The following is a 21,339-nucleotide window of genomic DNA, read 5'->3' on the forward strand; positions in this document are numbered from 1 at the left end:
CATCAAGGGACGCCAAATTGGCCCAAACCTTAAGGTGCTGAATGAGAGGGGTATTAAATACAAATGGACCTTCCCATTTGGATTACTGTTTGAATGGGAGGGCTCTCAGAGGCGAATTGCTACAGTACAGGAAGGAGCGAGCACTCTGCGTGTGGATCTGAACGACACCCCTACGGGGTCTGGAAAGCAGGCTACATCTGCGATGTCAGATTCGAGGCCTTGGGCCTGGTCGACAGTGGGAGAAAAGAGAAGGAGGGTGAAATCGAGCGAAAAGACTGTCAAAGGACCCAACAAGAAATGTTTTGGGGAGGGGGGAGGGGATGCACAAGAAGAGACCTAAATCAACTAATGCAGGGTGGGTGGTGGGCCACCAAAGGGAGTACTTGGCAGGGGGGCGAGCATCCATCTACGAATCAGAAAAGGATGAGTATATCCGAGGAGAGGGGGGAGCGGAAGGCGGGAAGGGTATGCCCTTTTGAGGGGAGGGGAGGGAGGGCAACGGTGGGGGCAGCAAAGGCTATGAGCAAGAGCCAGGGCACAGAGTGCAGGGATTCTACCCAGCGCCAGGAGGAGTGGGAGGGACCGGGGGGGACAACCTGAATGCTCCGCAGCCTGGGCGCCCTCTGAGGAGGAAGCCCTAGTAGACTGCGAGGCGCTACGGAAGCAGAGGTATGCTAGTCCATTCTTAAGTGGCTAACACATAATGTGAGGGGCTTAAATACCCCCTCAAGAGGAAAAAATTAGAGCAATTCACAAGAAAAGAGAACCCGGATGTTCTGGGCTTGCAAGAAACGCGTCTTAGGCCCAAAGACCAGGGGCGCCTAAAGTTATGGGGGTTTGGTCAGATCTTCCATGCTTCGGGGGGAAAGTAGGTCGGCGGTGGTGGCCCTAGTTCTTAAAAGCTCAGTGGATTTTAGGACTTCCGAAATTATAAGAGATAATGATGGTAGGTACATAATAGCTATCGGGGGCAGATCATCCTGCTGGGTGATTTTAACATAGCATGGGAAAAGGAACGGGACAGGTTGGGGCGCCCTGTAGAAGGAGGGGGAGCAGTGATGCCGACAGAGCTAAAGGACAGAATTCGGGGGCAGGGCTGAGAGATGTGTGGCGGGAAGTTAAGGGGGAGGAGGAAGGGTATACTTTCCTACCTGGGGTCCATGGGTCCCAATCCAGAATAGACTATATCTGGGTAACTTCGAGTCTGGTGGGCCGGGTTCGCGAGGTAGTAACGGGCCCCATAGGTATAGCGGATCACAAAGTGGTGTCCATGACAATGGACCTAGGACATAGGGAAAAAGGGGTGTGGACGTGGAGGTACTCAGAGACCCGATCATTAGGCAGGAAATAGAGGATAAAATTAGGGATTTCTTTGTAATTAACCAAAGGGGGGACACGAGGGAAGAGACAAGATTGGATGCGTTTAAGGCCACTTTGAGGGGTGAACTGATAGCGGCGGCAACTCATAGGAAGAAGCAATTGAAAGGGCTGGAAGAGAGGTTGGAAGAGGAAGTCGAAACGGCAAGGCGAAAAGTGGGGGTGACCCCGACAAGGGCCCTTATGAGGGAGTATCGCGGAGCACTAGGACAGTTGGAAGTCCTCTGTACTAAAAAAGCAGAGGGGGCCCTGTTGAGGGTTCGACAGCAATATTACGCTAAAGCGAACAAGGCAGATGCTCTCCTTGCACGCTTATTAAGGGGAGCGAAATCCAGAAATGCGATCACGGCTCTAAAAACGGGTTCGGGGGAAAAGAGTAACAGAGGCAGGGGAGATGCAGGAGCTGTTGGTGGCTTTCTATGAATCTCTCTATGCATCACAGGACCCCCGGAACTGCTTGCAGGAAGAGTTCCTAAATAAGGTGGAATTGGAAAAGATTAGTAGGGAGGAGTCAGATTCCGTAAATGGGGAGATTAAAGAGGAGGAAGTAATGAAGGTGATCAGAGGACTACCTTCGAATAAGGCGCCAGGCCCTGATGGTTATACAGCGGCCTTCTACAAAACCTTTGCAACGCTGTTGGTCCCACACTTAACTTACCTCTATAATGTATTTCGAAGGACAGGGAAAATATCCCCGTCTATGGAAGAGGCTAGATTGACCCTGCTCCTGAAGCCCAATAAGAACCCTGAGGAAAGATCATTTTACAGGCCAATAGCGTTGATTAACATCGATGCCAAGATTTTCACAAAGATATTGGCGAACAGGCTTGAGGGTCTTCTCCCGGGCCTGATCCACCTGAATCAGGTGGGGTTCATAAAAGGCCGACAGACAGCTGACAACATAAGGAGGTGGCCCACTTAGTGGAGAAGACTCGCAGAACGAACACTCCCGCGGTCCTTCTATCGTTGGACGCAGAAAAAGCGTTTGACCGTGTGGAGTGGTCATTTCTGTTTAAAGTAATGCAGAAGATGGGCATTGGTGGGGATTTTTTACGTATGGTGCAAGCTAACTACCAAACACCCTCCATGAGAATAGCGGTGAACGGGGCCATGTCTAGATCCTTTAGGGTGACTAGGGGTACTAAGCAGGGGTGCCCCCTGTCTCCCATGCTTTACGCAATCTATCTTGAGCCTCTGTTACAGGCAATTAGGGAGACGGAGGGGGTAAAAGGTATTCCATTTGGGGGAGTAGAGCATAAAGTGGCTGCCTTCGCCGATGATATGCTGTTATCCCTAACGGAGCCGATGGAATCCATTCGGGTATGCAGGACATTATTGGAGGATTTCTGGGAGGCCTCTGGGCTTAAGATCAATTTTGGCAAATCGGAGCTCCTGAACTTAACTCTAAGGGCGGCGGATCGGGAATCATTAAGGGAGGCTACCCCATTTGTATGGAGCCCGGCGGGTCTTAGATACCTAGGCGTAAAAATCACACCGACTTTAGCGGGCTGGTACTGAGCCAATTGCCCACCGGTATTGAAGGATATCGCACGAGACTTCCGCAAGTGGAGGGGGCTTCGGATATCGTGGCTAGGCAGGGTGGCTGTGGTTAAAATGGTAACTCTACCGCGGTTGCTGTATCTCTTCCAGGCAATACCTCGGGCAATTCCTACGATTTTCTTTAAGGAACTGAGATCTCCGACTGGTGTCTTCCTGTGGGGAGGGAAAAAAGCGCGGGTCAGTTTGCAGCTGTTGATGGCGCCTAGGCGAGAGGGAGGTTTGGCATTACCGAATTTTCAACAGTATTATGAGGCGACGCAGCTACGGGTAGTTGGAGAATGGCTTCGGGAGGGAGAGGCCACTCTCAGGATAAGCAATGGGTGGCAATGGATAGAGCAGTGGCGCATCATAGTCTGGCGGAAATTCTATGACTCCCAAAAGAGCATAGGCCCAAGCATCTATACGAAAGCACTATTACGAAATTGATGGTAAAGAACTGGGATAAATTGGTGAGGATTAAAGGAATCACAACCTTTCCCTCCCCTTTCACACCCTTGTTTCGTAATGGCGACTTCACCCCAGGGATGGAGGGAGGGGCATTTCAGCAATGGCAAAAAGGGGGCTGTAACCAGCTGGGCGATATGTTTCGGGAGGGGAGGATTATCTCCTTAGAGGAGTGTAAGAGGGAATACGGGGTGAAAGAGGGAGAAGGATTCAGATACGCACAGCTACGTCACTGGGTCCTTAATCCTGTGAACAAGCAGGCCGCAACGAGGGTCACAACACGGTTTGAGAAGTTCCTTCTGTCTAATGATGGGTTCAAGGGTCTAATATCTAATTTATATAACATTTTGGATGATGCAACTGTCAGAAGTCCATGGCCGTATATGCGGAGGTGGGAGCAGCTCTTGGGAAGGGAGATTGAGCGTGAAGAGTGGGAGAGACTATGGGGAAAAATTCCCAAGTTAGTCAAAGCATCCCACCTGCAGGAAATATGGTGTAAAATCTTATTTGGGTGGCATTATATGCGGGCTCGTCTCCGGGAGTTCTATCCTACTACTTCTAGGAACTTCTGGCGGGGATGTGGGATGGTTGGCACGACCCAGCACATATGGTGGACATGTCCAAAAATTAGGCCCTTTTGGTTAGAGGTTCAGAGGGCTCAGGAGCAAGCATACTGAGTAGACAGTAGCAGGCCCCCTGAGGAGGTCCTCTTGGGAGTTGGCCGGGCTACCAGCGCGGGGGAGCCTAAGTCCCGGGGTAAAGCAAGGGCGATCCTTACAATTGCAGCCATGACAGTAATAGCACAAAGATGGAAGAGCAGGGAAGTGCCCCTACTCCAGGACTTATTGCGAAAACTCTGGGAAATTGTTGCTCTTGAATGGGCAACATATGCGAAGGACAATAATCTACAGTCTTTTGCAAGGGACTGGGAGGAGACTTTGATCTTTCTTAGAGACGACTTTTGGATTGGATGGCGTCCTCAACGCCTACGATTGTTGGACTTGTATTGAGCGATGGCAAATGACCCATGAAGTTACTGGATGATGGACCAGGAGGAGCCGCCTCAGAGGAAGGAGGGAGGGGGATAGTTGGGGGGGTGGGGGTATTGCGGGGTGTTCATTTCCTGGACGACTTGGAGTGCCTGGTCTTTGGCATCAATGGGCTACAGACACAAAACAGCTGCCTTTGGGGGGCTGGAGGGGGGGGGGAGTTGGGGAATGCATCTATCATTTTGTGTTGTAAAACCAATAAAAAGAAGTTACAAAAAAAAAAATGCTTGCATTTCCATAAACTTGGCTGTTTTATTGGAATTACTGGTAATGCTCTTTGTGGACTCATTGTAGACCTAACCGACTCGCTCCCTTCACAAGACTAAGCTTTACCACTCTGCTTCCTCAGCTTGGTTGGCTTTGGCTAACCTCTGTCTTCCCTGCTCACCATAATAGGGTGGCCTCCCAGAATCCTCCCACCAGGGCAGATTTTGGAACTCCCTCTTAACAGGCTGTTTGTGTAAGCAGCACAAATGCAACATGTCTACTTTATTTGCCATCTGATATATTTTCTACCTTCCAGCTCTGGGGTCGGACGGACAGGTGCCTTCTGCTTAATGTATGCAGCCGTGCAAGAGGTAGATGCTGGCAACGGCATTCCAGACCTAGCTCAGCTGGTCAAACGGATGAGGCAGCAGAGGAAGCATATGCTACAGGAAAAGGTATGTGTGACCCATTCTGAGGAATTGGTTCATCAAAGAAATATTGCTGTGTGTCAGTCCTTGTTCATTTTGATGAACTCTTGGGTGAATCGGTACATTATTCTCCCACTTGTGTATCTGAGGTGGCCACTAACAAATATTTGCCATCCTGTTGAAGGTTAGAGAGTTGCAGAGCGCCCTTAAAATTGAGGCTCGGGTGTGGAAGGGAACCAGGGACCTAGGGCACTTGGTGTGCCTGCTTCACAGAGCAACTGCACAACATTAAATATGACTTGAGACAAATTGATGCTAGGATGCAGTGAAACATTGAAAACATGATGTACTGAGAAATACAATTATTTTAGCCTAGATAAGTAACATTTAAAGACACATGTTCAGAGCACCATTATAATTTTATCCATAAGGATTTGAAAAGTGGAGGGTCCTTGGTTGAAAGATTTTATTTTTATGTTGTTGCTGCTTTCCTCCAGGAGACTTGTATGGGACACCCTTTCTTATTGCTTTGTTTAGACTCCTGTCCTGAATTGTTGGAGGTAAGTAAAGCCTTCTGCTTTACTTCCTTTGCCCTCTTGCTCATACGTATGGGGAAACTGATTAGTCCATAAGACTATCAATACTGAGAGACTGCGTCTCTTTGTGAAAATCTTGTATTGTTAAAATTGCACACATCACCTTAAAGTGACGTGTGGTTAGGATACTTTGTAGCCTCATAACGTTTTCTGTAATGGCTTTTTGGTTTGTTTTATAATGTGCCTATGAGCTGGTGGCAGCAATTCTTCTTTGACTATTTTCGTAACGTTTCACTTATGCACTTACCGCAAATGTCTACTAAGGGTGGCTAGCACCCTGAGATGGCCATCCCACAAGGTTGGCCAGATTGTTCTTTGGCCTTCTTCCTGCCTTCTCAGGTCAGGAAATGCTATATAAGGAATGCCATTTCCCTGGGAAAGCTGCTGCTTTTGTGGGCAAAGGGGCAGTTTGGGTGTGAGCCCGGATGCAGGGGCTGGGACTGTCTTTTCCTAGACAACATCCTAGTAACTGAATGTCTGCTGCTGGTCAGATGTTGTGGCCAGTGCCTACCCATGATTGGATAGCCACTGCCAGTTTGAATGGTGCAAGTCCTTGCCATTGGTGGGCTTGGGCAGCCTCCCAGCCCAGATCTTGGATAAAAAGAGTGCTCCTGCAGCTATTCAACCGATCATCGTTGGAGCCAAGTCCCCCACAAAGAAGAGCGGCCCGCTGACCCCTAAACCAGTGGGAACAACCAGTCTCATTCCCTGCTCAAGAATCAGTGCCTTCGGAAGTGTCCCTAGACCAACTAGTGGACGGACCAGCTCGCTCTCTTGGGCTCCCTCGCTGAAGCCATTAACATTCCGAGTATATTCATGTAAATTGGGCGATCTTCTGTTCATGGAACAAGACTCCTGCATTGTCAGTCATCTTGCATGAATGGAAGCTGCGCTGGGCCTGTTCCTGTGTGCATCCAATGAAGATTGCCTGTCTGCTGCCTGACCATGGTGACTCATGTTGCAACACTCCTTCACTCCTGTGAGGTGTCCTGAGGTGGTCTGTCCCGCAGAAGTCTTCATGTTTCCTCTCCTGGGTATTCTACTGGAAACTTTCTGGAACTAAATATCTTGATGCCAAAAGTGACTTAGGCACCCACGAGCCCTGGGCCTTCCTTGACCTGACCAAGCGCAGATGAATGTGTCCCCAACGGATTCCGGAACAACAGCAGTGGTCCAGAGACATCTTTATGGGTGTGCAAAAGAGGCACGTGGCCGGGCCCCAATCCTCTCCATCCTGGGAGGGGCTGGGGGGCACCTGCTGGCCAACTGGTGTGGGAAGGAGGGGACTGGATCTTGAGGAAGGATAGTCTGGTGCCCAGCCTGGAGGGGGAAGCAAGCTGGCTAGGACAGAGGGAACACATTGCTTATTAACAAAGAAAAATACTTTTTTAAATTTGCGAATGTAACATTTGCACATTTAAAAAATGCTTTTTGTGGAGTACTGTTGGCGGGTAGCCGAAGCAGGTACAAATTATTTTTTTTAAAAAGTCAAGTCACGCTGCCACTTCTCCCCCTCCCTGCCCGCAGCTCCAGCAACCAATCAAGTGCTGAGGCTGGGAGCACAAGTTCACTGTGTGTCTTGGAAGCAGGCCCTGGCGCCAGTGCGTCAACAGGATAAAAACAATGTTGGTGGAGGGGCTGAGTGGGTGCGGTAGCTAGCTAGCTTGTGTTCTGTATGGCTGAGGATCTGCACAGCCTCAGCCCCTGCCGAGCTTGTGCTGCCATGCCTCCTCTCATAGCAACCAATCATGATGTACCTGGACCTTTCAGTAGCCAATCCGACCTGGACCCACCCAGGTTTTTTTTTTACAGTTTCTGCTGCTGCTTGAATCCCAAGGGACGAGAACTGGGTGGGAGCATGAGGTTCCCTAGGGTACGTTCAGGTATGTGCTTGTAACCGTTTACAGCATTTAGAAAAGGCAGTTGAGCTATTGAAGCAAGCTATTTTCTTTAAAAGGTCGATATTATGTTTATGGACGCAGAAACTAATGTGCAAGTGATTGATTTGCGGGAAGCCAAGCAGGCAATGGTTAGATATAAGGCTAACGGACAGTGTGTAGTTCAGGTGTAGCAGCCGAGCAACAGCTACACAGTCACAGAGCACCTCTGGTTTTGGCTTTTGCATTGCAGGCATGGCATGTTGTCTGCACCAAGCGTACAATCCCTCAGAGGCAGGGACTTCCTAACTACAGCTTTTCTTTACCGTACATGGTGTTCAGCCTTAAAGAAGCAGCAACATGGACTTCTGTAATGTTTTGTAGACAGCCGCTGGTGAGACCCTCACCCAAGCTGAACTCTATTCATAGGCAGCGAAGACTGAACCTGTCTGATACAAAGGCCTCTGTCGCCTAGCCTATCAAATGGCAATTGAGGCAATCAGATCGACGACTTTAGCCTTGTATTGGTGCCTTCTGGGTGCCAGAGGCATTTTGGAAGTTGTTTCCCATCCACTACATATAATTGCAATCATCAATTCCAATTAAAGGTCACATTTCTTCAAAACTCACACATTCAAAAGCATATGGTATGCAGGTGTTCCATGTATGGCCATTCGAGACACCACTTATGTTCTGCTTCCCTCCCTAAGCCACTTCCTTTCCACAATCCTGAAACAAACACTTGGAAAAGTGAGTCTTTTATAAACTAAGAAAGATATCATTGCACACAGAGATGTCTGTTATTTCTCCAGCATGGGGTCTGGCATGGATTCACATGCTCGTGAATATTCCCCATCGTCAGGCTGGGAATCCTCGGTAAAGAAAAAATCAATAACCGTTTCGTTTCTGATCTGTCTTTCTTAGTAGTAACCAATCACTGATCTCTGGGACATACTGCCCCCAACCAATTACTGCCCTCTCCCTAAGCCCCGCCTCTGGCAGCCATCCTCAGATTTTTACCGCACGCTCAAGTGTTGGGAGTCCTCGTGTTTAGCTCTCGAGTTTTTTACTGCGTTTTCACGTTTTTTCAGGAGATTTTCTCATTTTTTTGGTTTAATCGAGCCTCAAGCTCCACCCTTTCTACTTCCGATAACAGGGACCCGTTTCGAAATTTTCTACGCCCCTCAAGGGTGAATTTTTCATCAAGTTTATACTTCTTGGAGGATTCCGGAAGATCTGCGGCCTACCTCAACGGACATGGCCCAGGACAAGGGAAGCTTGACGCCCGGAACCAAGCTGTTCAGGTGCTGCCCTGGATGCGGATTACAGAACGTTTTCAAGGAGGACGAGCATTCGCGATGTCTCTACTGCCTCCATGAGGACAAGACACACGTGGAGAAAGCCTGTGCGTTCTGCAAGAACCTTTCGGAACGGACCAAACAAGATCGTCGTTCCCGCCTCGCCGCCTGGCTGGAGAAGGGCACAGCAGGTGAGAAGGCGAAGAAGAAGTCTGAGCGGGCTTCTAAGTCCTGTGAGGGCGCCCCGGCGACGGGGGCCCAACAGAAGGCCAAGCACCGCGAGTCCGCGGGCACCGGGAGCACCGAAAGGTCAGGCTCTTCGGTTGCCAAGCAGGGCGCTACTTCCCCGACACGTTCGACCACGAGTCAGCGCTCTGGTTCGGGGAAGAGGAAGTCCGAGAACCCGGGTAGGCCGCTGGAGCGGACCCGGTCGATCTCGAAGGGGGAGCGAGACGCTGACCCTCCCCCCCAAGGCGAAGGCCCAGGATGCACCTAAGGTGGTGAGGGCCTTGATCCACCCGGCAAAGGCCTCTACCGAAGTGGTCGCTACGACCCTGGCGAAGCTGAAACTACGCCTGTGGAAACGCCCGCCGGGCACAGAGTATCCCTGCCACCACGGAGGGATTCCTCTTTCGAGCTCATCGCTAAGACCCCCGTGAAGCCCCCGGCTGAAAAAGAGGGGCGGGGGGGGCGGTGGACATTAGACTCGGAATCAGCCTCTGAGGAGGAACTGGTGGAAACCGAGAAGGGCCTCAAAGAAAGGTCCGTAGGCCTCAACGAGAGGTTCATAAGCCTCAACGAGAGGTTCGAGAAGATTCGATCCCAGGGGGCGGTCCCCGCTGACGTGATCGAAGATAACGACGAACAGGGCCCAGTGGAACGGCCACCCTGTCCGTCGCAGCCATTGCCCGAGCCCCAAGATAGCTCGGCGGCCATTTTGTTGGCAATCCAATCCTTATGCACAGAGATAAGGACGAGATTACCACGGACCCCGACGGAGGATCCAGAACCAGGCCCGTCCGGAAGCCCTCCTAACAAACGAAGGAGAGTCCACCCCGCTCCGCCCTTCGTGCCTGCGAGACTGGTGGACTTCTCATCCCTCTCGCCGGACCCTAGAGAGGATACGGCGACGGGGACGGACGATGACGGTGGCAATGACACAACAGACATCCTGTCGTCAAAACCCCTCCCCTCCCCCACTCCCCCAATCCCCCGCGCGGGCGTCTCTAGCCGACGAAATTGGCTCTTTCCACGCCATGATAACCAGGGCATCCGAGCTCTTCCAGCTCTGCCCTGAAGAACAGAAAAAGGGGGGGTTTCTGTACCAACGATGAGAGGCCAAGAGGAAGACAGTCCTCGCGGTGCCTTTACTCAATGACATCTGGGAGGAGGGGCTTGCTGTCCTCAAGAACCCTTCCACGACACCAGCCAAGAGGGACAGGTACGAGAAGAAGTACCGAGTCCCCGATGCCGCCCCCTTGTGCCTCAGGGCCCAGCCCACGCCAGACTCGGTCGTCTCGGCAGCGGCTAAGAAGAAGGCAGCGGGTGCGGCGGCTTCAACTTCCACCTCCCCGCCGGACAGCGAGGGCAAGAAGTTGGACTCTATGGGACGATGAGTCATCTCGGCGGCGACGATGATTAAGGCGGCCAATGCCTTAGCGATCGTGGCCCGCTACGACAGGGAGCTCTGGTTCAAGATAGCTCCCCTGCAAAACTTCCTACCTGATGACAAAAGGGCGGAGGCCCTAGAAATTCTGCAGGAAGGCGAGATGGCGTCGGATCACGCCATAATGGTGGTAACGGACATTGCCGATACCGGTTTTCGACAACTGGGCAACGGAGTTTGCCTCCGACGACGAGGATGGCTCAAGGCGACAGACTTTCGCCAGGACGTCCAGACCAGGGTGTTGGACATGCCGTTCGACGGCAACAACCTTTTTGGTAAGGCGGTGGATGAGTCCCTACAGGCCATCAAGACCGACTCGGAGACGGCCCGGGCCCTGGGGGTACTTCCACAGCGGCGACCCTTTCGGAGCTCCGGAGGCAGACGGGGTGCCTCCAAAGGATCCAGCGGTGGCTCCTCCACTTACCGCCAGGCGGCCCGCTCCTCCTCTCAGGAGGCCTACAGAGGTCGTGGCAAACAAGGGGGTTCCCGCCGCCGTCGCTAAGGAGGCCAAGGCGGCAAGGCTGCCTCCAAGCAAGACTGACCCGTCCGGGTTGTCGGGCCCCCACCAAAGCACCCCGGTGGGAGGCCGGCTGACTAAGTTCGTCAGCGTGTGGGAGTCCATCTCCACAGACCGTTGGGTGCTGGACACCCTGGCCAACGGGCACTCGCTGGAATTCCAGAAGAAGTGCCCTCGCATTCCTCCCGTGGCCAGGAAGGAGAATCACGTCCCTCAACTACTGTCGGAGGTAAAGGCGATGCTCAAGAAAGGTGCCATAGAGCTCGTCCCCAGAGGGCTCCGGAGTGTACTCAAGGTACTTCCTCGTCAAGAAGAAGACAGATGGTTGGCGCCCCATCCTGGACCTGCGTCGCTTAAACAAGTACATCAAGGCGCAGAAATTCAGGATGGTCACCCTCCAGCACGTGCTGGGACAGCTGGAGGAAGGCGACTTCCTCTCATCTTTGGACCTAGAGGATGCTTACTTCCACATCCCTATCCTAAAAAGGCAAAGGAAGTTCCTCAGGTTCGTGGTTCAGGGACGCCACTACCAATTCAGGGCCCTAACGTTCGGATTAAAGTCGGCACCGAGGGGTTTTCACCAAGTGCCTGGCACCAGTGGCGGCGCGGCTTCGTCTGCAGGGGATCCACGTCTACCCCTACCTGGATGACTGGCTAATCCGGGCAAGGTCAAGGGAACTCGCCGTCGAACACACGGCGAGGACCGTCCGGTTGCTCACGGAGCTGGGGTTCGCCATCAACTACCCCAAATCCCACCTGATTCCATCGCAGTTAGCACTGTTTCTGGGAGCGAAGCTCGATACAGTGGGGCAATTGGCCTCCCCTTTAGAGGAGAGGACCAAGAACATCCTGGGCAAGGTGCGGCGCCTGCTAGCCACGGACGTGGCCAGGGTGAGGTCCATCAAGTCCCTCCTCGGGATGATGTCCTCATGCATCTACCTTGTACCCCTTTGCAGACTTCGGATGCGTCCGTTACAGGAGTTTCTCGACGCCCGCTGGCTCCAAGCGAAGGGGCTGTTTCGAGGACAGGATCCCTCTCGACGAGGAGTTCCGTCGGGCGATCTTTTGGTGGGGCATCCATGCTCACCTCACGACAGGCACGGAATTCCAAATCCCGGCGGTTCAGGAGACGGTGACAACGGATGCCTCTCTGGAGGCCTTTGGCTCCCGGAGGAGAGGTCTCTCCACATCAACATTCTCGAACTCCGAGCAGTGTTCTGGGGTCTCAAGTCATTCCTTCCGTCCCTCAAGGGCAAAGTGGTGAGGATCTTCACCAACAACACCACCACCATGTTCTATATACGGAAGCAAGGAGGCACCAGATCCCCAGCCCTATCCAAGGAGGCCCAGGATCTGTGGCATTGGGCCGTCACCCAAGGGATGTTTCTGGTTCCCTTCCACCTGGCAGGAATAAAAAACACTGTCGCGGACTCACTCAGCAGGGAGCTGCACTCGTGCCACGAGTGGGAACTGCGCCCGGACCAAGTGGATCGACTCTTCCAACGATGGGGAAAACCCCAGATCGACCTGTTCGCGACGGCGACAAACTCCAAGTGCCAGAGGTTCGCCAGCAGGTTCCCACAGCCGAGGAGCATGGGCGATGCTTTCTCGTTCCCTTGGGACGGCCTGTTTCTATACGCATTCCCTCCGTTGCCGTTGCTGCTCCACCTCATCAACCAGCTCAAGAAGTTCATGTGCAGGATGATCCTCGTCGCACCGGCGTGGCCGAGGCAGATCTGGTTCCCGGACCTTCTGGACTTGTCAACGTCCCCACCAGTCAAGCTGCCGGCGGACACGGATCTTCTCTCCAGAGAAGGAGGTGCCATTCTCCATCACGACCCACAGTCGCTGAACTTGCAGGCCTGGCTCCTGCAGCACTAGAGTTTGGAGGGTACGATATCCCGGCTGATTGCAGAGAGGTTCTTGCAAAGGCCAGGGCGTCCTCGACTCTCAAGTGTTACAGTCATAAGTGGAAGAGGTTCTCTGTCTGGTGCCGTGCACAGAAGATTAACCCTCTGCGGATTACGGCCCCTCAAGTGCTGCCGTACCTACTGTCGCTGGCCAAAGCTGGACTGGCTCACGCCTCCATAAAAATACATCTGGCTGCCATCTCCCGATACACCAGGACTACGGGACGGGCGTCCTTGTGGTCTCATCGCCTGGTAAAGGAATTCATGAAGGGACTATTCCGATCATTTCCGCCGCTGAAGGTCCCTGCCCCGGCGTGGGAGCTTAATGTGGTGCTGACCAGGCTCATGGGAGCCCCATTCGAGCCTATGCATTCGGTGCCTTTGAAGTTCCTGTCATGGAAGACAGCGTTCCTCGTGGCCATCACCTCTGCACGACGAGTGGGAGAGATTCAGGCCCTATCTTGCAAGCCTCCGTACTTGACTTTTCATGACACAAGGGTAGTGCTTTTAGGGAGCAGATGTTGGCGATTTTCCGATCGCAGGGCACAGTTCTGACCGCGCCTTCTGACAAAGCCGTCAAGGAACAGCCTCGATCAGTGGCTCGCACGCCTTCGGGCTCGGTTCCTCGGCGCGATCCTCATCGGGAACCTTCGAGGTACCGTTCGGACAAGGCTCAGGATGGTCGCAAGAGACGTGCTTCCAGGTCTCGGTCCTAGTTCCCAGCGAGACGCAGACACCTGCTAAGGGCTCGAGGTCGTCTACTCTGTTGGCGCCGTGTCCGTCGGATACCAACGTCGAAGCTTTGCCTTTGTATCAGCCCACGGCTCCGTCGGCGCCCTCGACGACTTCGAGGCCTTTTGGCTGAAATTTACCATCCGAGATCTCTACTGATGTGGATCCTCCTCGGAAGGCTACTTCCAAGTCGGTGAGGCCTGTTATGGACTCCAGGCCCTTGGCTGTTCCGAGACGCGACTTTTTCCTCCCTCTGGATGGCCTCTATGAGGAGGAGGAGAGGTCACATTTTGATCTTGACCCTATTGAGCCTGATGGGGCTCCTGTCTTTTCAGAGGATAGCCAATTGGAAGAGTTGAGGCAAACTCTTCATGACGCTAGTGGCCTGGACACTTCTCCGGAAGTGAAATTTGGCAGGGCCGAACCTGGTGCGCATGCTGAGTCGTCCTACTGCAGGCTCATGGCTAGGGTCACGGAGTATCTGGGCTGGTTCAGTCCTCCTGAAACTTTTGTGCAAGATGATCTAACGGACATTTTAGATCAAGGTCCGTCCTCTGACCCGGTGTTACCTTTTCATCTAACCTTACAGAAAAGGGTGGCAGCTGCTGGGCAGTCACCGGAATCTCTTCCGGCTGTTAACAAATCGTTAACCAAGAAATACTGGCCTTCCGGTAGCGACCCCAGCTACCTATCCACTCACCCCACTCCCCGAGAGTTTGGTGGTTCAGGCGGCTATGGCCACCTCGAGGCAGGCGGCGTTCCCTACCATCCCTCCTGATAGGGACGACAAACGCTTTGACGGTTGGGCAATCAAGGTGTTTTCTGCAAGGAGTATGGCGCTGAAATCGGCCCAACTCCACTTGTGCCTTAGCAAGATTTCCACACACTGGGCCTCATTCCGAGTATGGCGGTAAGGGATAGCGGCCACCGGTAACGAGACCGGTGGCGGTGATCCCTTACCGCCATACTCCAAGTTCCCTTTGCGCCCTCGCCCTTAACGCCTGCTTTGAGCAGGTGTTAAAGTCGAGGGCGCAAAGGGGCCTCCAAGCCAATAACGGTGACCGTAATGAACGGTCACCGTTATTTGCATCTTCCCCATTCCCATTGAGCCCTATGGGGGCTCATTTGGGAATGGGGAAGAGCCCTGGTGAATGGGGAATTACCGCCCCGCCAACCTTGGAATGGGGCGGTAATTCCGCCATCCACCAAGGCGCTGCCGGTCCGGGTACGGCGTCAACCAAGGTGCTAATAGCGCCATTGGTTAGCGCCAGACTCGGAATGAGGCGCACTGTGTGGAACTGTTTTTCTCTTGCGGCTGAGCATATTCCTGAGGGGTTCCTTGCTCTAGTGCAAGATGGCAAGGATGCCATGTGTGAATCCCTTCAGTCGGATTTGGGCACGGCCGCCAGTGTTAGCCGGTCCATTGCTGCGAGCACCGTTATACGCAGATTTGCGTGGTTGCGGAAGTCGGGTTTTGCCCCGGATGTGCAAGCCCGTCTTTTGAACATTCCCTTTGATGGCGCGCATTTGTTTGGCAGCAAGGCTGACGAAAGCCTTCAGAGCTTGCAGACCTCAAAAGCTGCAGCAAAATCTTTAAGCGCGGCTGTGCATCAACCTCTGCCTTTTCGTCGTAGGGGACAGCAGTGGAGGAAAGGTTCTTTTCGTTAATACTCCTCCTTTGGTAGAACGAGAGGAGCCACCATTCAAAGGGGTCAGTGTAAAAGTACCCATGGTGGTCGGGGAAATCGTGGTGCCAAAGCCCCTCAGACAGCTGGCTCTTTGCCTTCAGGTGCTGCCGCAGCCGCTCCAGAACAGGCATGAGGCCAGGTCCCTTGGTTCGCCAGTTGGGGGCAGTCTGTCTCAGCATCTCGAAGAATGGCAAGCTATTACTTTGGATGCGTGGGTTCTGGATACCATAGTCCACGGCTACTGCCTTCCTTTCCTAAAGCGGCCTCACGTCAATCCACCGGGGAATCTCTTTCAAGCTTCCAGATCAGCTCCTTGTGCAAGAAATCTTGACTCTGCTAGAGAAAGGCGCTATAGAACTGGTGGTGCCTGTAGCGGAGAGGAACAAGGGATGGTATTCCCCTTATTTTTTGATTCCAAAGAAAGATGGGGGGTTTGAGACCCATCCTGGACTTGCGTTAGTTGAACAAACTTCTCGGGAAGGACAAGTTCAAGATGGCCACTCTTTCTCAAGTCCTCCAGGCCCTTCAACTTCAGGATTGGTTGGTGTCTCTGGACCTTCAGGATGCTTACTTTCATGTGCCGATTCATCCCAAGCACAGGAAGTACCTGAGGTTTGTGGCTAGCAACTCGCACTTTCAGTTTCGGGTCCTGCCTTTCGGATTGACCTCCGCCTGAGGGTCTTCACCAAGCTAATTGGATCACCTAGGTCTCACCTGCCGCTCCCTCCACAGGCTGGGCTTCTCCTTCAATTTCAAGAAGTCGCATCCGACACCTTCCCAACAGCTCCATTTTTCTGGGGCTGACTACTGTCCCCCAGAAGCAGGTAAAGTTGCTATTTACTTTATGTAGTCATTTAAAACTACAGACCCAGTACATCCCATCTTACGTGGAGTACTGGAAAGGGTTAATTCCTATCCCTTTTTGTCTGTGCCTCTCTGAGCTTTTTTTTGCTCTTTTAACATTTAGACTTGGCTGGTGGCAGTGGTATCTACCCTAACGTTTCTACCGCGATTATATTATATAAACGTGGTACTGTTCCAGGCTATCATAGTACCCTCGAACATAAACCCGCTTGACCAAATGCTCTTTGTTTTGGCCCTGGTCGGGTTTATTCGCCATTTCTTTTTGTTAAAGTCCTTCTTGTGTTTTACTTTGCGCGGCAAACCAGGTTTGCCTTCTTTGTTCACCGTCTTTTGGCGGGCTTCTGCCAAGAAGCCCTCCTCTTGTCGCCTGGGTGTCTAGGTGGCCTGAATGTGAGGGAGGGGTGTAGTCACCCCCTGCACAGGGTATCCTTGGAAACCCAATTCGCACTTTGGCATGATCGGCTGAGGTGGTTGTCTGGGCCGGACAACCCCCCTGCTGTGTGATTGACAGCCAGGCTGTGTGAATGGGGGATTTTCGCATAAAAGGCAGGACTCTTGGGCTGAAAGTCAGTCGCCACTGGAACTGCAAGGAACCGAAGAGAAGCGGGGAAGAAGACGGCTGCTGCAACTACCGAGTCCCGGTGAAGCCCTGCTGCAGTCCTGAGCCATCTACCCTTCAACAACAAGAGAAGATCCAGTCCGGAGTCGTCTTCCCTTGAGCCTGGTGGGATTAACCCGCTCATCTTCCACAGGCAGAGGATCCTCTTCTTGGTCGAAATCGCTGCACACTGCTGTGGTGGTCCGGATAGCCATCTATAGAGCCTCTCCTGTTTTAAAGGAGCGCACCTTTTATTCACCGTCGCTGCTGCTGGCCTCATCCCTGCATAGTGCAGCTCACTCCAGACGACGTCCTTCTTGTCCCCACGACTGAAGCTCCAGGAACTGAGAGTCTGCAGGAAACTACCAGGAACAACTACTGTGGCACCAGCTTCTTTAACGAAAAAGGTACCGGGTCCAGCTTCGAGGAACTAGGGTGAACCCTTTTCTCCTCACCCAAAGCTTGCCCTTGTCTTCCTTCCATCTTATAACTTTTGCTTCCTCTGTTGACAATATCCAAGTACTCCTGGCAACGTTGAATCTTGAACTGTCTGACTGTGTGATCCTCGACAACAGGGACCTGGTTCCACTTGACATTGGCCCAGGCCTATTGACTTTTATTTTTCCGTCAGCAAGTGTTCTCTCTCTGATTCTGTCTGCCTTGACAAAAGTGTTGTCTATGATTTTTGCCCCCAACTCTCTTTTGTTAACTCAGGTACTAAGTGTGGTTTTACCCCGGTAACATTTCTTCCCGCGGATACGACTATCTTTAGTAAGTCCGAACTGTCATTACTGTCAAAAAGTGATCACATATGTATTCCCGGTAACATCTTTTGTTTCACAACACTGGTCCGTCTAATCATAAGGTACTTTCCGTGAGTTGTCCTGTACAAAGAGAATTGGTTGTGTGTAGTGTATTTTTCGTTTGATTTTAGTTTAATGGAAGTGAAGTGTTTTACCAACAGATGGTTTAGAAATAAATGTACTTTTACTTTTCAACCAAAAACCTTGAGTCATTGTTTGCTTGAGTCATAGTAACTGTGGTCCTGTGTGTGGTCCTGTGTGTAATTTCTACTACTGCTCATTTGCTCTTGAGATAAGTCTGGCTGCTCCGCTACTGCTTCTATTTTAACAGTGTAGTACAGGCTTGTACCAAAGGTGAACTTGTATTACCACTTGTCTTAATTGTGTGTAGTGGTCCCTAAGGGCACTGCACAGGATTCTGCCTAACATAAAGCCACTGTGGTGCCCTTCATCGGCAGACAAGCCTGCTGAAAGACCGAAGCCCTGTCACTGAGTTGCAGAGTGCCTCCTGACTCTGCCCGGGGCTCAATGCAAGATGTGCATTTGTGAAGTCATCCGTGAGGGTCTTTCCTTCATCTGGGGGCTGAATCTGCTCGTCACCCACAACCATCCAAGGTCTCCACAGGAACTTAGAGAAAACCTGTGGAGATTGCTATTGAACTCTCGACCGGACGAGCCTGCACAGCGACTGTTAGACATGTCCTCCCCCGCGCTCTTTACTGTCTCCTGGAACCATTTTTAACTTTTTACTAGTTCGGGGGCCTGTAAGACTCTTAAGTCCCTATTTTGCTTGTAAATTTGCTCTGTGCTAGCTATCTTTAGTACTTTACCTGCCCTAAGCTCATTGGAAATGCATGTACTACTCACCTCATCCCTCAGGAACCTTTGTGGGACACCTAAAGACTCCCAGGGACTTGGTGTAGGCCAGGACTTTACTTCTGAAGATTTGGTATATGTTGTTTGAATTTCTTTATTTGTAAAGCGCGCCTTGCCCTCGGGCATCTGGGCGCATATTTTGAGGTTACAGCAGACATATAAATGGAGGCATTGTACATCATATAATCATATAGGAACGTATAGTATCTATTTACAATATTTACAGAGGTGAGTATATATACACGTCATAGGCAGGGTGGCTAAGTTAGCAGTGCAGACATGAGACTAGTCACTGTTCTGGAGCCACAATTTGGTATTACGTTTGAAGGCATAAGGGGAGGGCGTTAGGCAGAAACCTGTGCAGTTCCCTTAGGGACCACAACAAAAGATTTAGGACTACAGGTGTTTGGCAGTAAACCCACTTGGTAGCAGTCTGTACCACACAGATTCACTTGGTAGCTGTGGCTGAGCAGTCAGACTTCCCTCAAGAAGAGTTAGACAGTATATAGAGTATACACAATAGGTACAGAGATGCAGTAGCACAAGCAAACACTGACCAGAGCTTTGGTGTAAAAGTATATAATTATTTATTTAAAGATACACTTGTAAATAACACTAGCACAAAAGAGGTAAGTAAATTCAGCACACAGTCACTATTATATATATATATATACAACCCTAATTACTTATTAGACAAGTCTTAGTGAGAAACACCACTTATTTTCAGACAGAGGTGAGCGCTTAACATAAGATTGGTAGTGTTGAGTCGGGCACTTCTTGTTTTTACAATCAATTGTGATTAATATTAATTCAATATTATAAGTTTGGGGTGCAAACCCACTATAGAAGGTGCCTCCGTGATGCTGCACCTGAAAAAACCATAAAGAAAAGACCTTGGCCGTGTGGCCAGCGGTGCGGGCTGCACACCCTTATTCCACTACTCAGTAGCGTAGTTCGAAAATAACCATAGAAGAAATTCTTGAATTGATTCCTTTGTTCAAAGAATTTTTTTTTTATAAATCAAACTTCATTCGCTTGCTTTAGATCAAAACAAATTCTAATGGCAGAATTCATCACATCTGCGGCCTATGCATTTCAGGTTCAAAAACCCTTCTTCAGGGCCTGTGATTACACTTTTTCTTAAAATACTCGGTCTCAACTGTCTTAACATAATTCCATATTGCGAAAAAATCAACATTGCATTAAACAATCAAACACAAATATCATAATTCACCAGCATTAATGAAGCATTTACATATCAACATATCAGGTGCATATGTCAAAGAAGAAAAAACACAGTAGCAATAATACATTACCCCATTTCCATTCAGATGATGTAAATTTCATGAACTATGTCGAAGTCGGAAAAAGGTCAAAATTGAAAAATAACAGAAAAATAAAATAAAATCATAACAAAGAAAAAAGAAAGTATTCATCAGTGCGATGTCCACAGTATACATCAGTGTATCCATAACAACATTTAACTCTCAATACGTCTGCCAAAACGGTATCCCAAAGAGTCTTGTAGATAGTTTGCACAAAAAGGATGAAATTAAAGTCAGGAAAAGTTAGCTAGGTTGTCCCAGGCCAGCCCAGGTTAGAAAGCCGAGGCTTTACTGTCACCCCGAACGATCTGTCGCAAGGGAAGCCAGGTGGGACACAGTACCTTAAGTGTGAAGGAAGCTCCTGCAGGGGCAGTTGTTCCTGGCACCGGGTGCAAGTCGGTGTTTCGTCCAAAGGAAGAGGAGGTCTCGCCGTGGAGGAAAGATGAAGGTCGTTGCACTGCCAGGGAAGAAACCAGCCGCGGAGTTCTTCGGTTAAAAGGTTACTACCCTTCTCTTTGCGGTAGTGGTAAACCGTGGTATTCCGGTTGCCGGGGTGCTTGGCACGGGCAAGGCGGCCACGAGATGCTCCAGGAAGGTGAAAAGAAGGCAAAACTGGTTATCCCCACCAGTCAAAGGAAGAAGACTCTCCGTACAGGAGATATCCTCTGTCGTCGGGAAAAGGGGTGAGACGGTTCAGCAGGGCTTCACCGGTGGTGTCGTCGTTGCAGGTCGGCTAAGCTTCTCCCTCCTCAGATTCTTAGGTTCTGTGGCGACTTCTGAAGTTCCAGTCCCCAAAGCCCTGCTTTTATGCAGCACATCCCCATTCACTCAGCCTAGCTGTCAATCAAACATGCTAAGTGGTGAGCAGGCCGGCTCACCACTTGGGCCAATCACACAAGAGTGCGACTTGAGTTACCAAGGTAACTCAGTCCAGGGTGCCTAAACCCCCTTCCACACCCCCTGTGGTACCCAGACAGAGTGGCACCACTTTTGGAGGCTTCTGTGGAGAAGCCCGCCAAAAAGTGGAACAAAGGTCTCGACTTGGGTTGAAGTCACAGAAGAGAACACAAACGCCATTTTAGAATCGAGTTCTGGCAAAAAATACCAACCAGTGAATTAATATTAAATAAATAAACTGGCGGTATGTTCAAGGCTATAAGAATTAAATAATTAAAGTTGGCAGCCTCGAACAATGGGAAAATCCCATAGAGATATATTCGCGGTCGAATATAAAAAGTAGTATCCACTGCCACCAGCCAAAACTTGATCAGGGGGGACAGAGACATGCCCCCTCGAACAACAGACCCCGGGGCAATCGAATTGCCCCGACCAGTACGTCCACAATATGATGGTTTTTACTGGTTTCTGTTCATAATTTGGGACTAGTAAAGCCAATGGTGACTTTACATGCCCTGGGAGACAGTAGTCCGTCCCAGGGTATGGAGTCTATGTTGGGGGGTCGCTACGACACCCCTGGGTTACGGCACGGAGGGTGCTGTGTAACCCACATCAAAAACACATGAG

At 51.0% G+C, this 21,339-nt stretch overlaps 1 protein-coding gene across 1 annotated transcript in view; it reads left to right on the forward strand.

Annotated features, from left to right (window-relative positions):
- The window catches only part of PTPN23 (protein tyrosine phosphatase non-receptor type 23), a 1,404,706-nt gene that overhangs the window by 1,283,711 nt on the left and 99,656 nt on the right, over positions 1 to 21,339 (forward strand). Inside the window, exon 23 of the mRNA XM_069645827.1 lies at positions 4,954 to 5,092. Within this exon, the coding sequence (XP_069501928.1) occupies positions 4,954 to 5,092 (139 nt within the window). The remainder of the gene's footprint in view (positions 1 to 4,953; positions 5,093 to 21,339) is intronic.

The sequence above is a fragment of the Ambystoma mexicanum genome, chromosome 2p (assembly GCF_040938575.1).
Source record: "Ambystoma mexicanum isolate Mex_15411 chromosome 2p, UKY_AmexF1_1, whole genome shotgun sequence".
NCBI lineage: Eukaryota > Metazoa > Chordata > Amphibia > Caudata > Ambystomatidae > Ambystoma > Ambystoma mexicanum.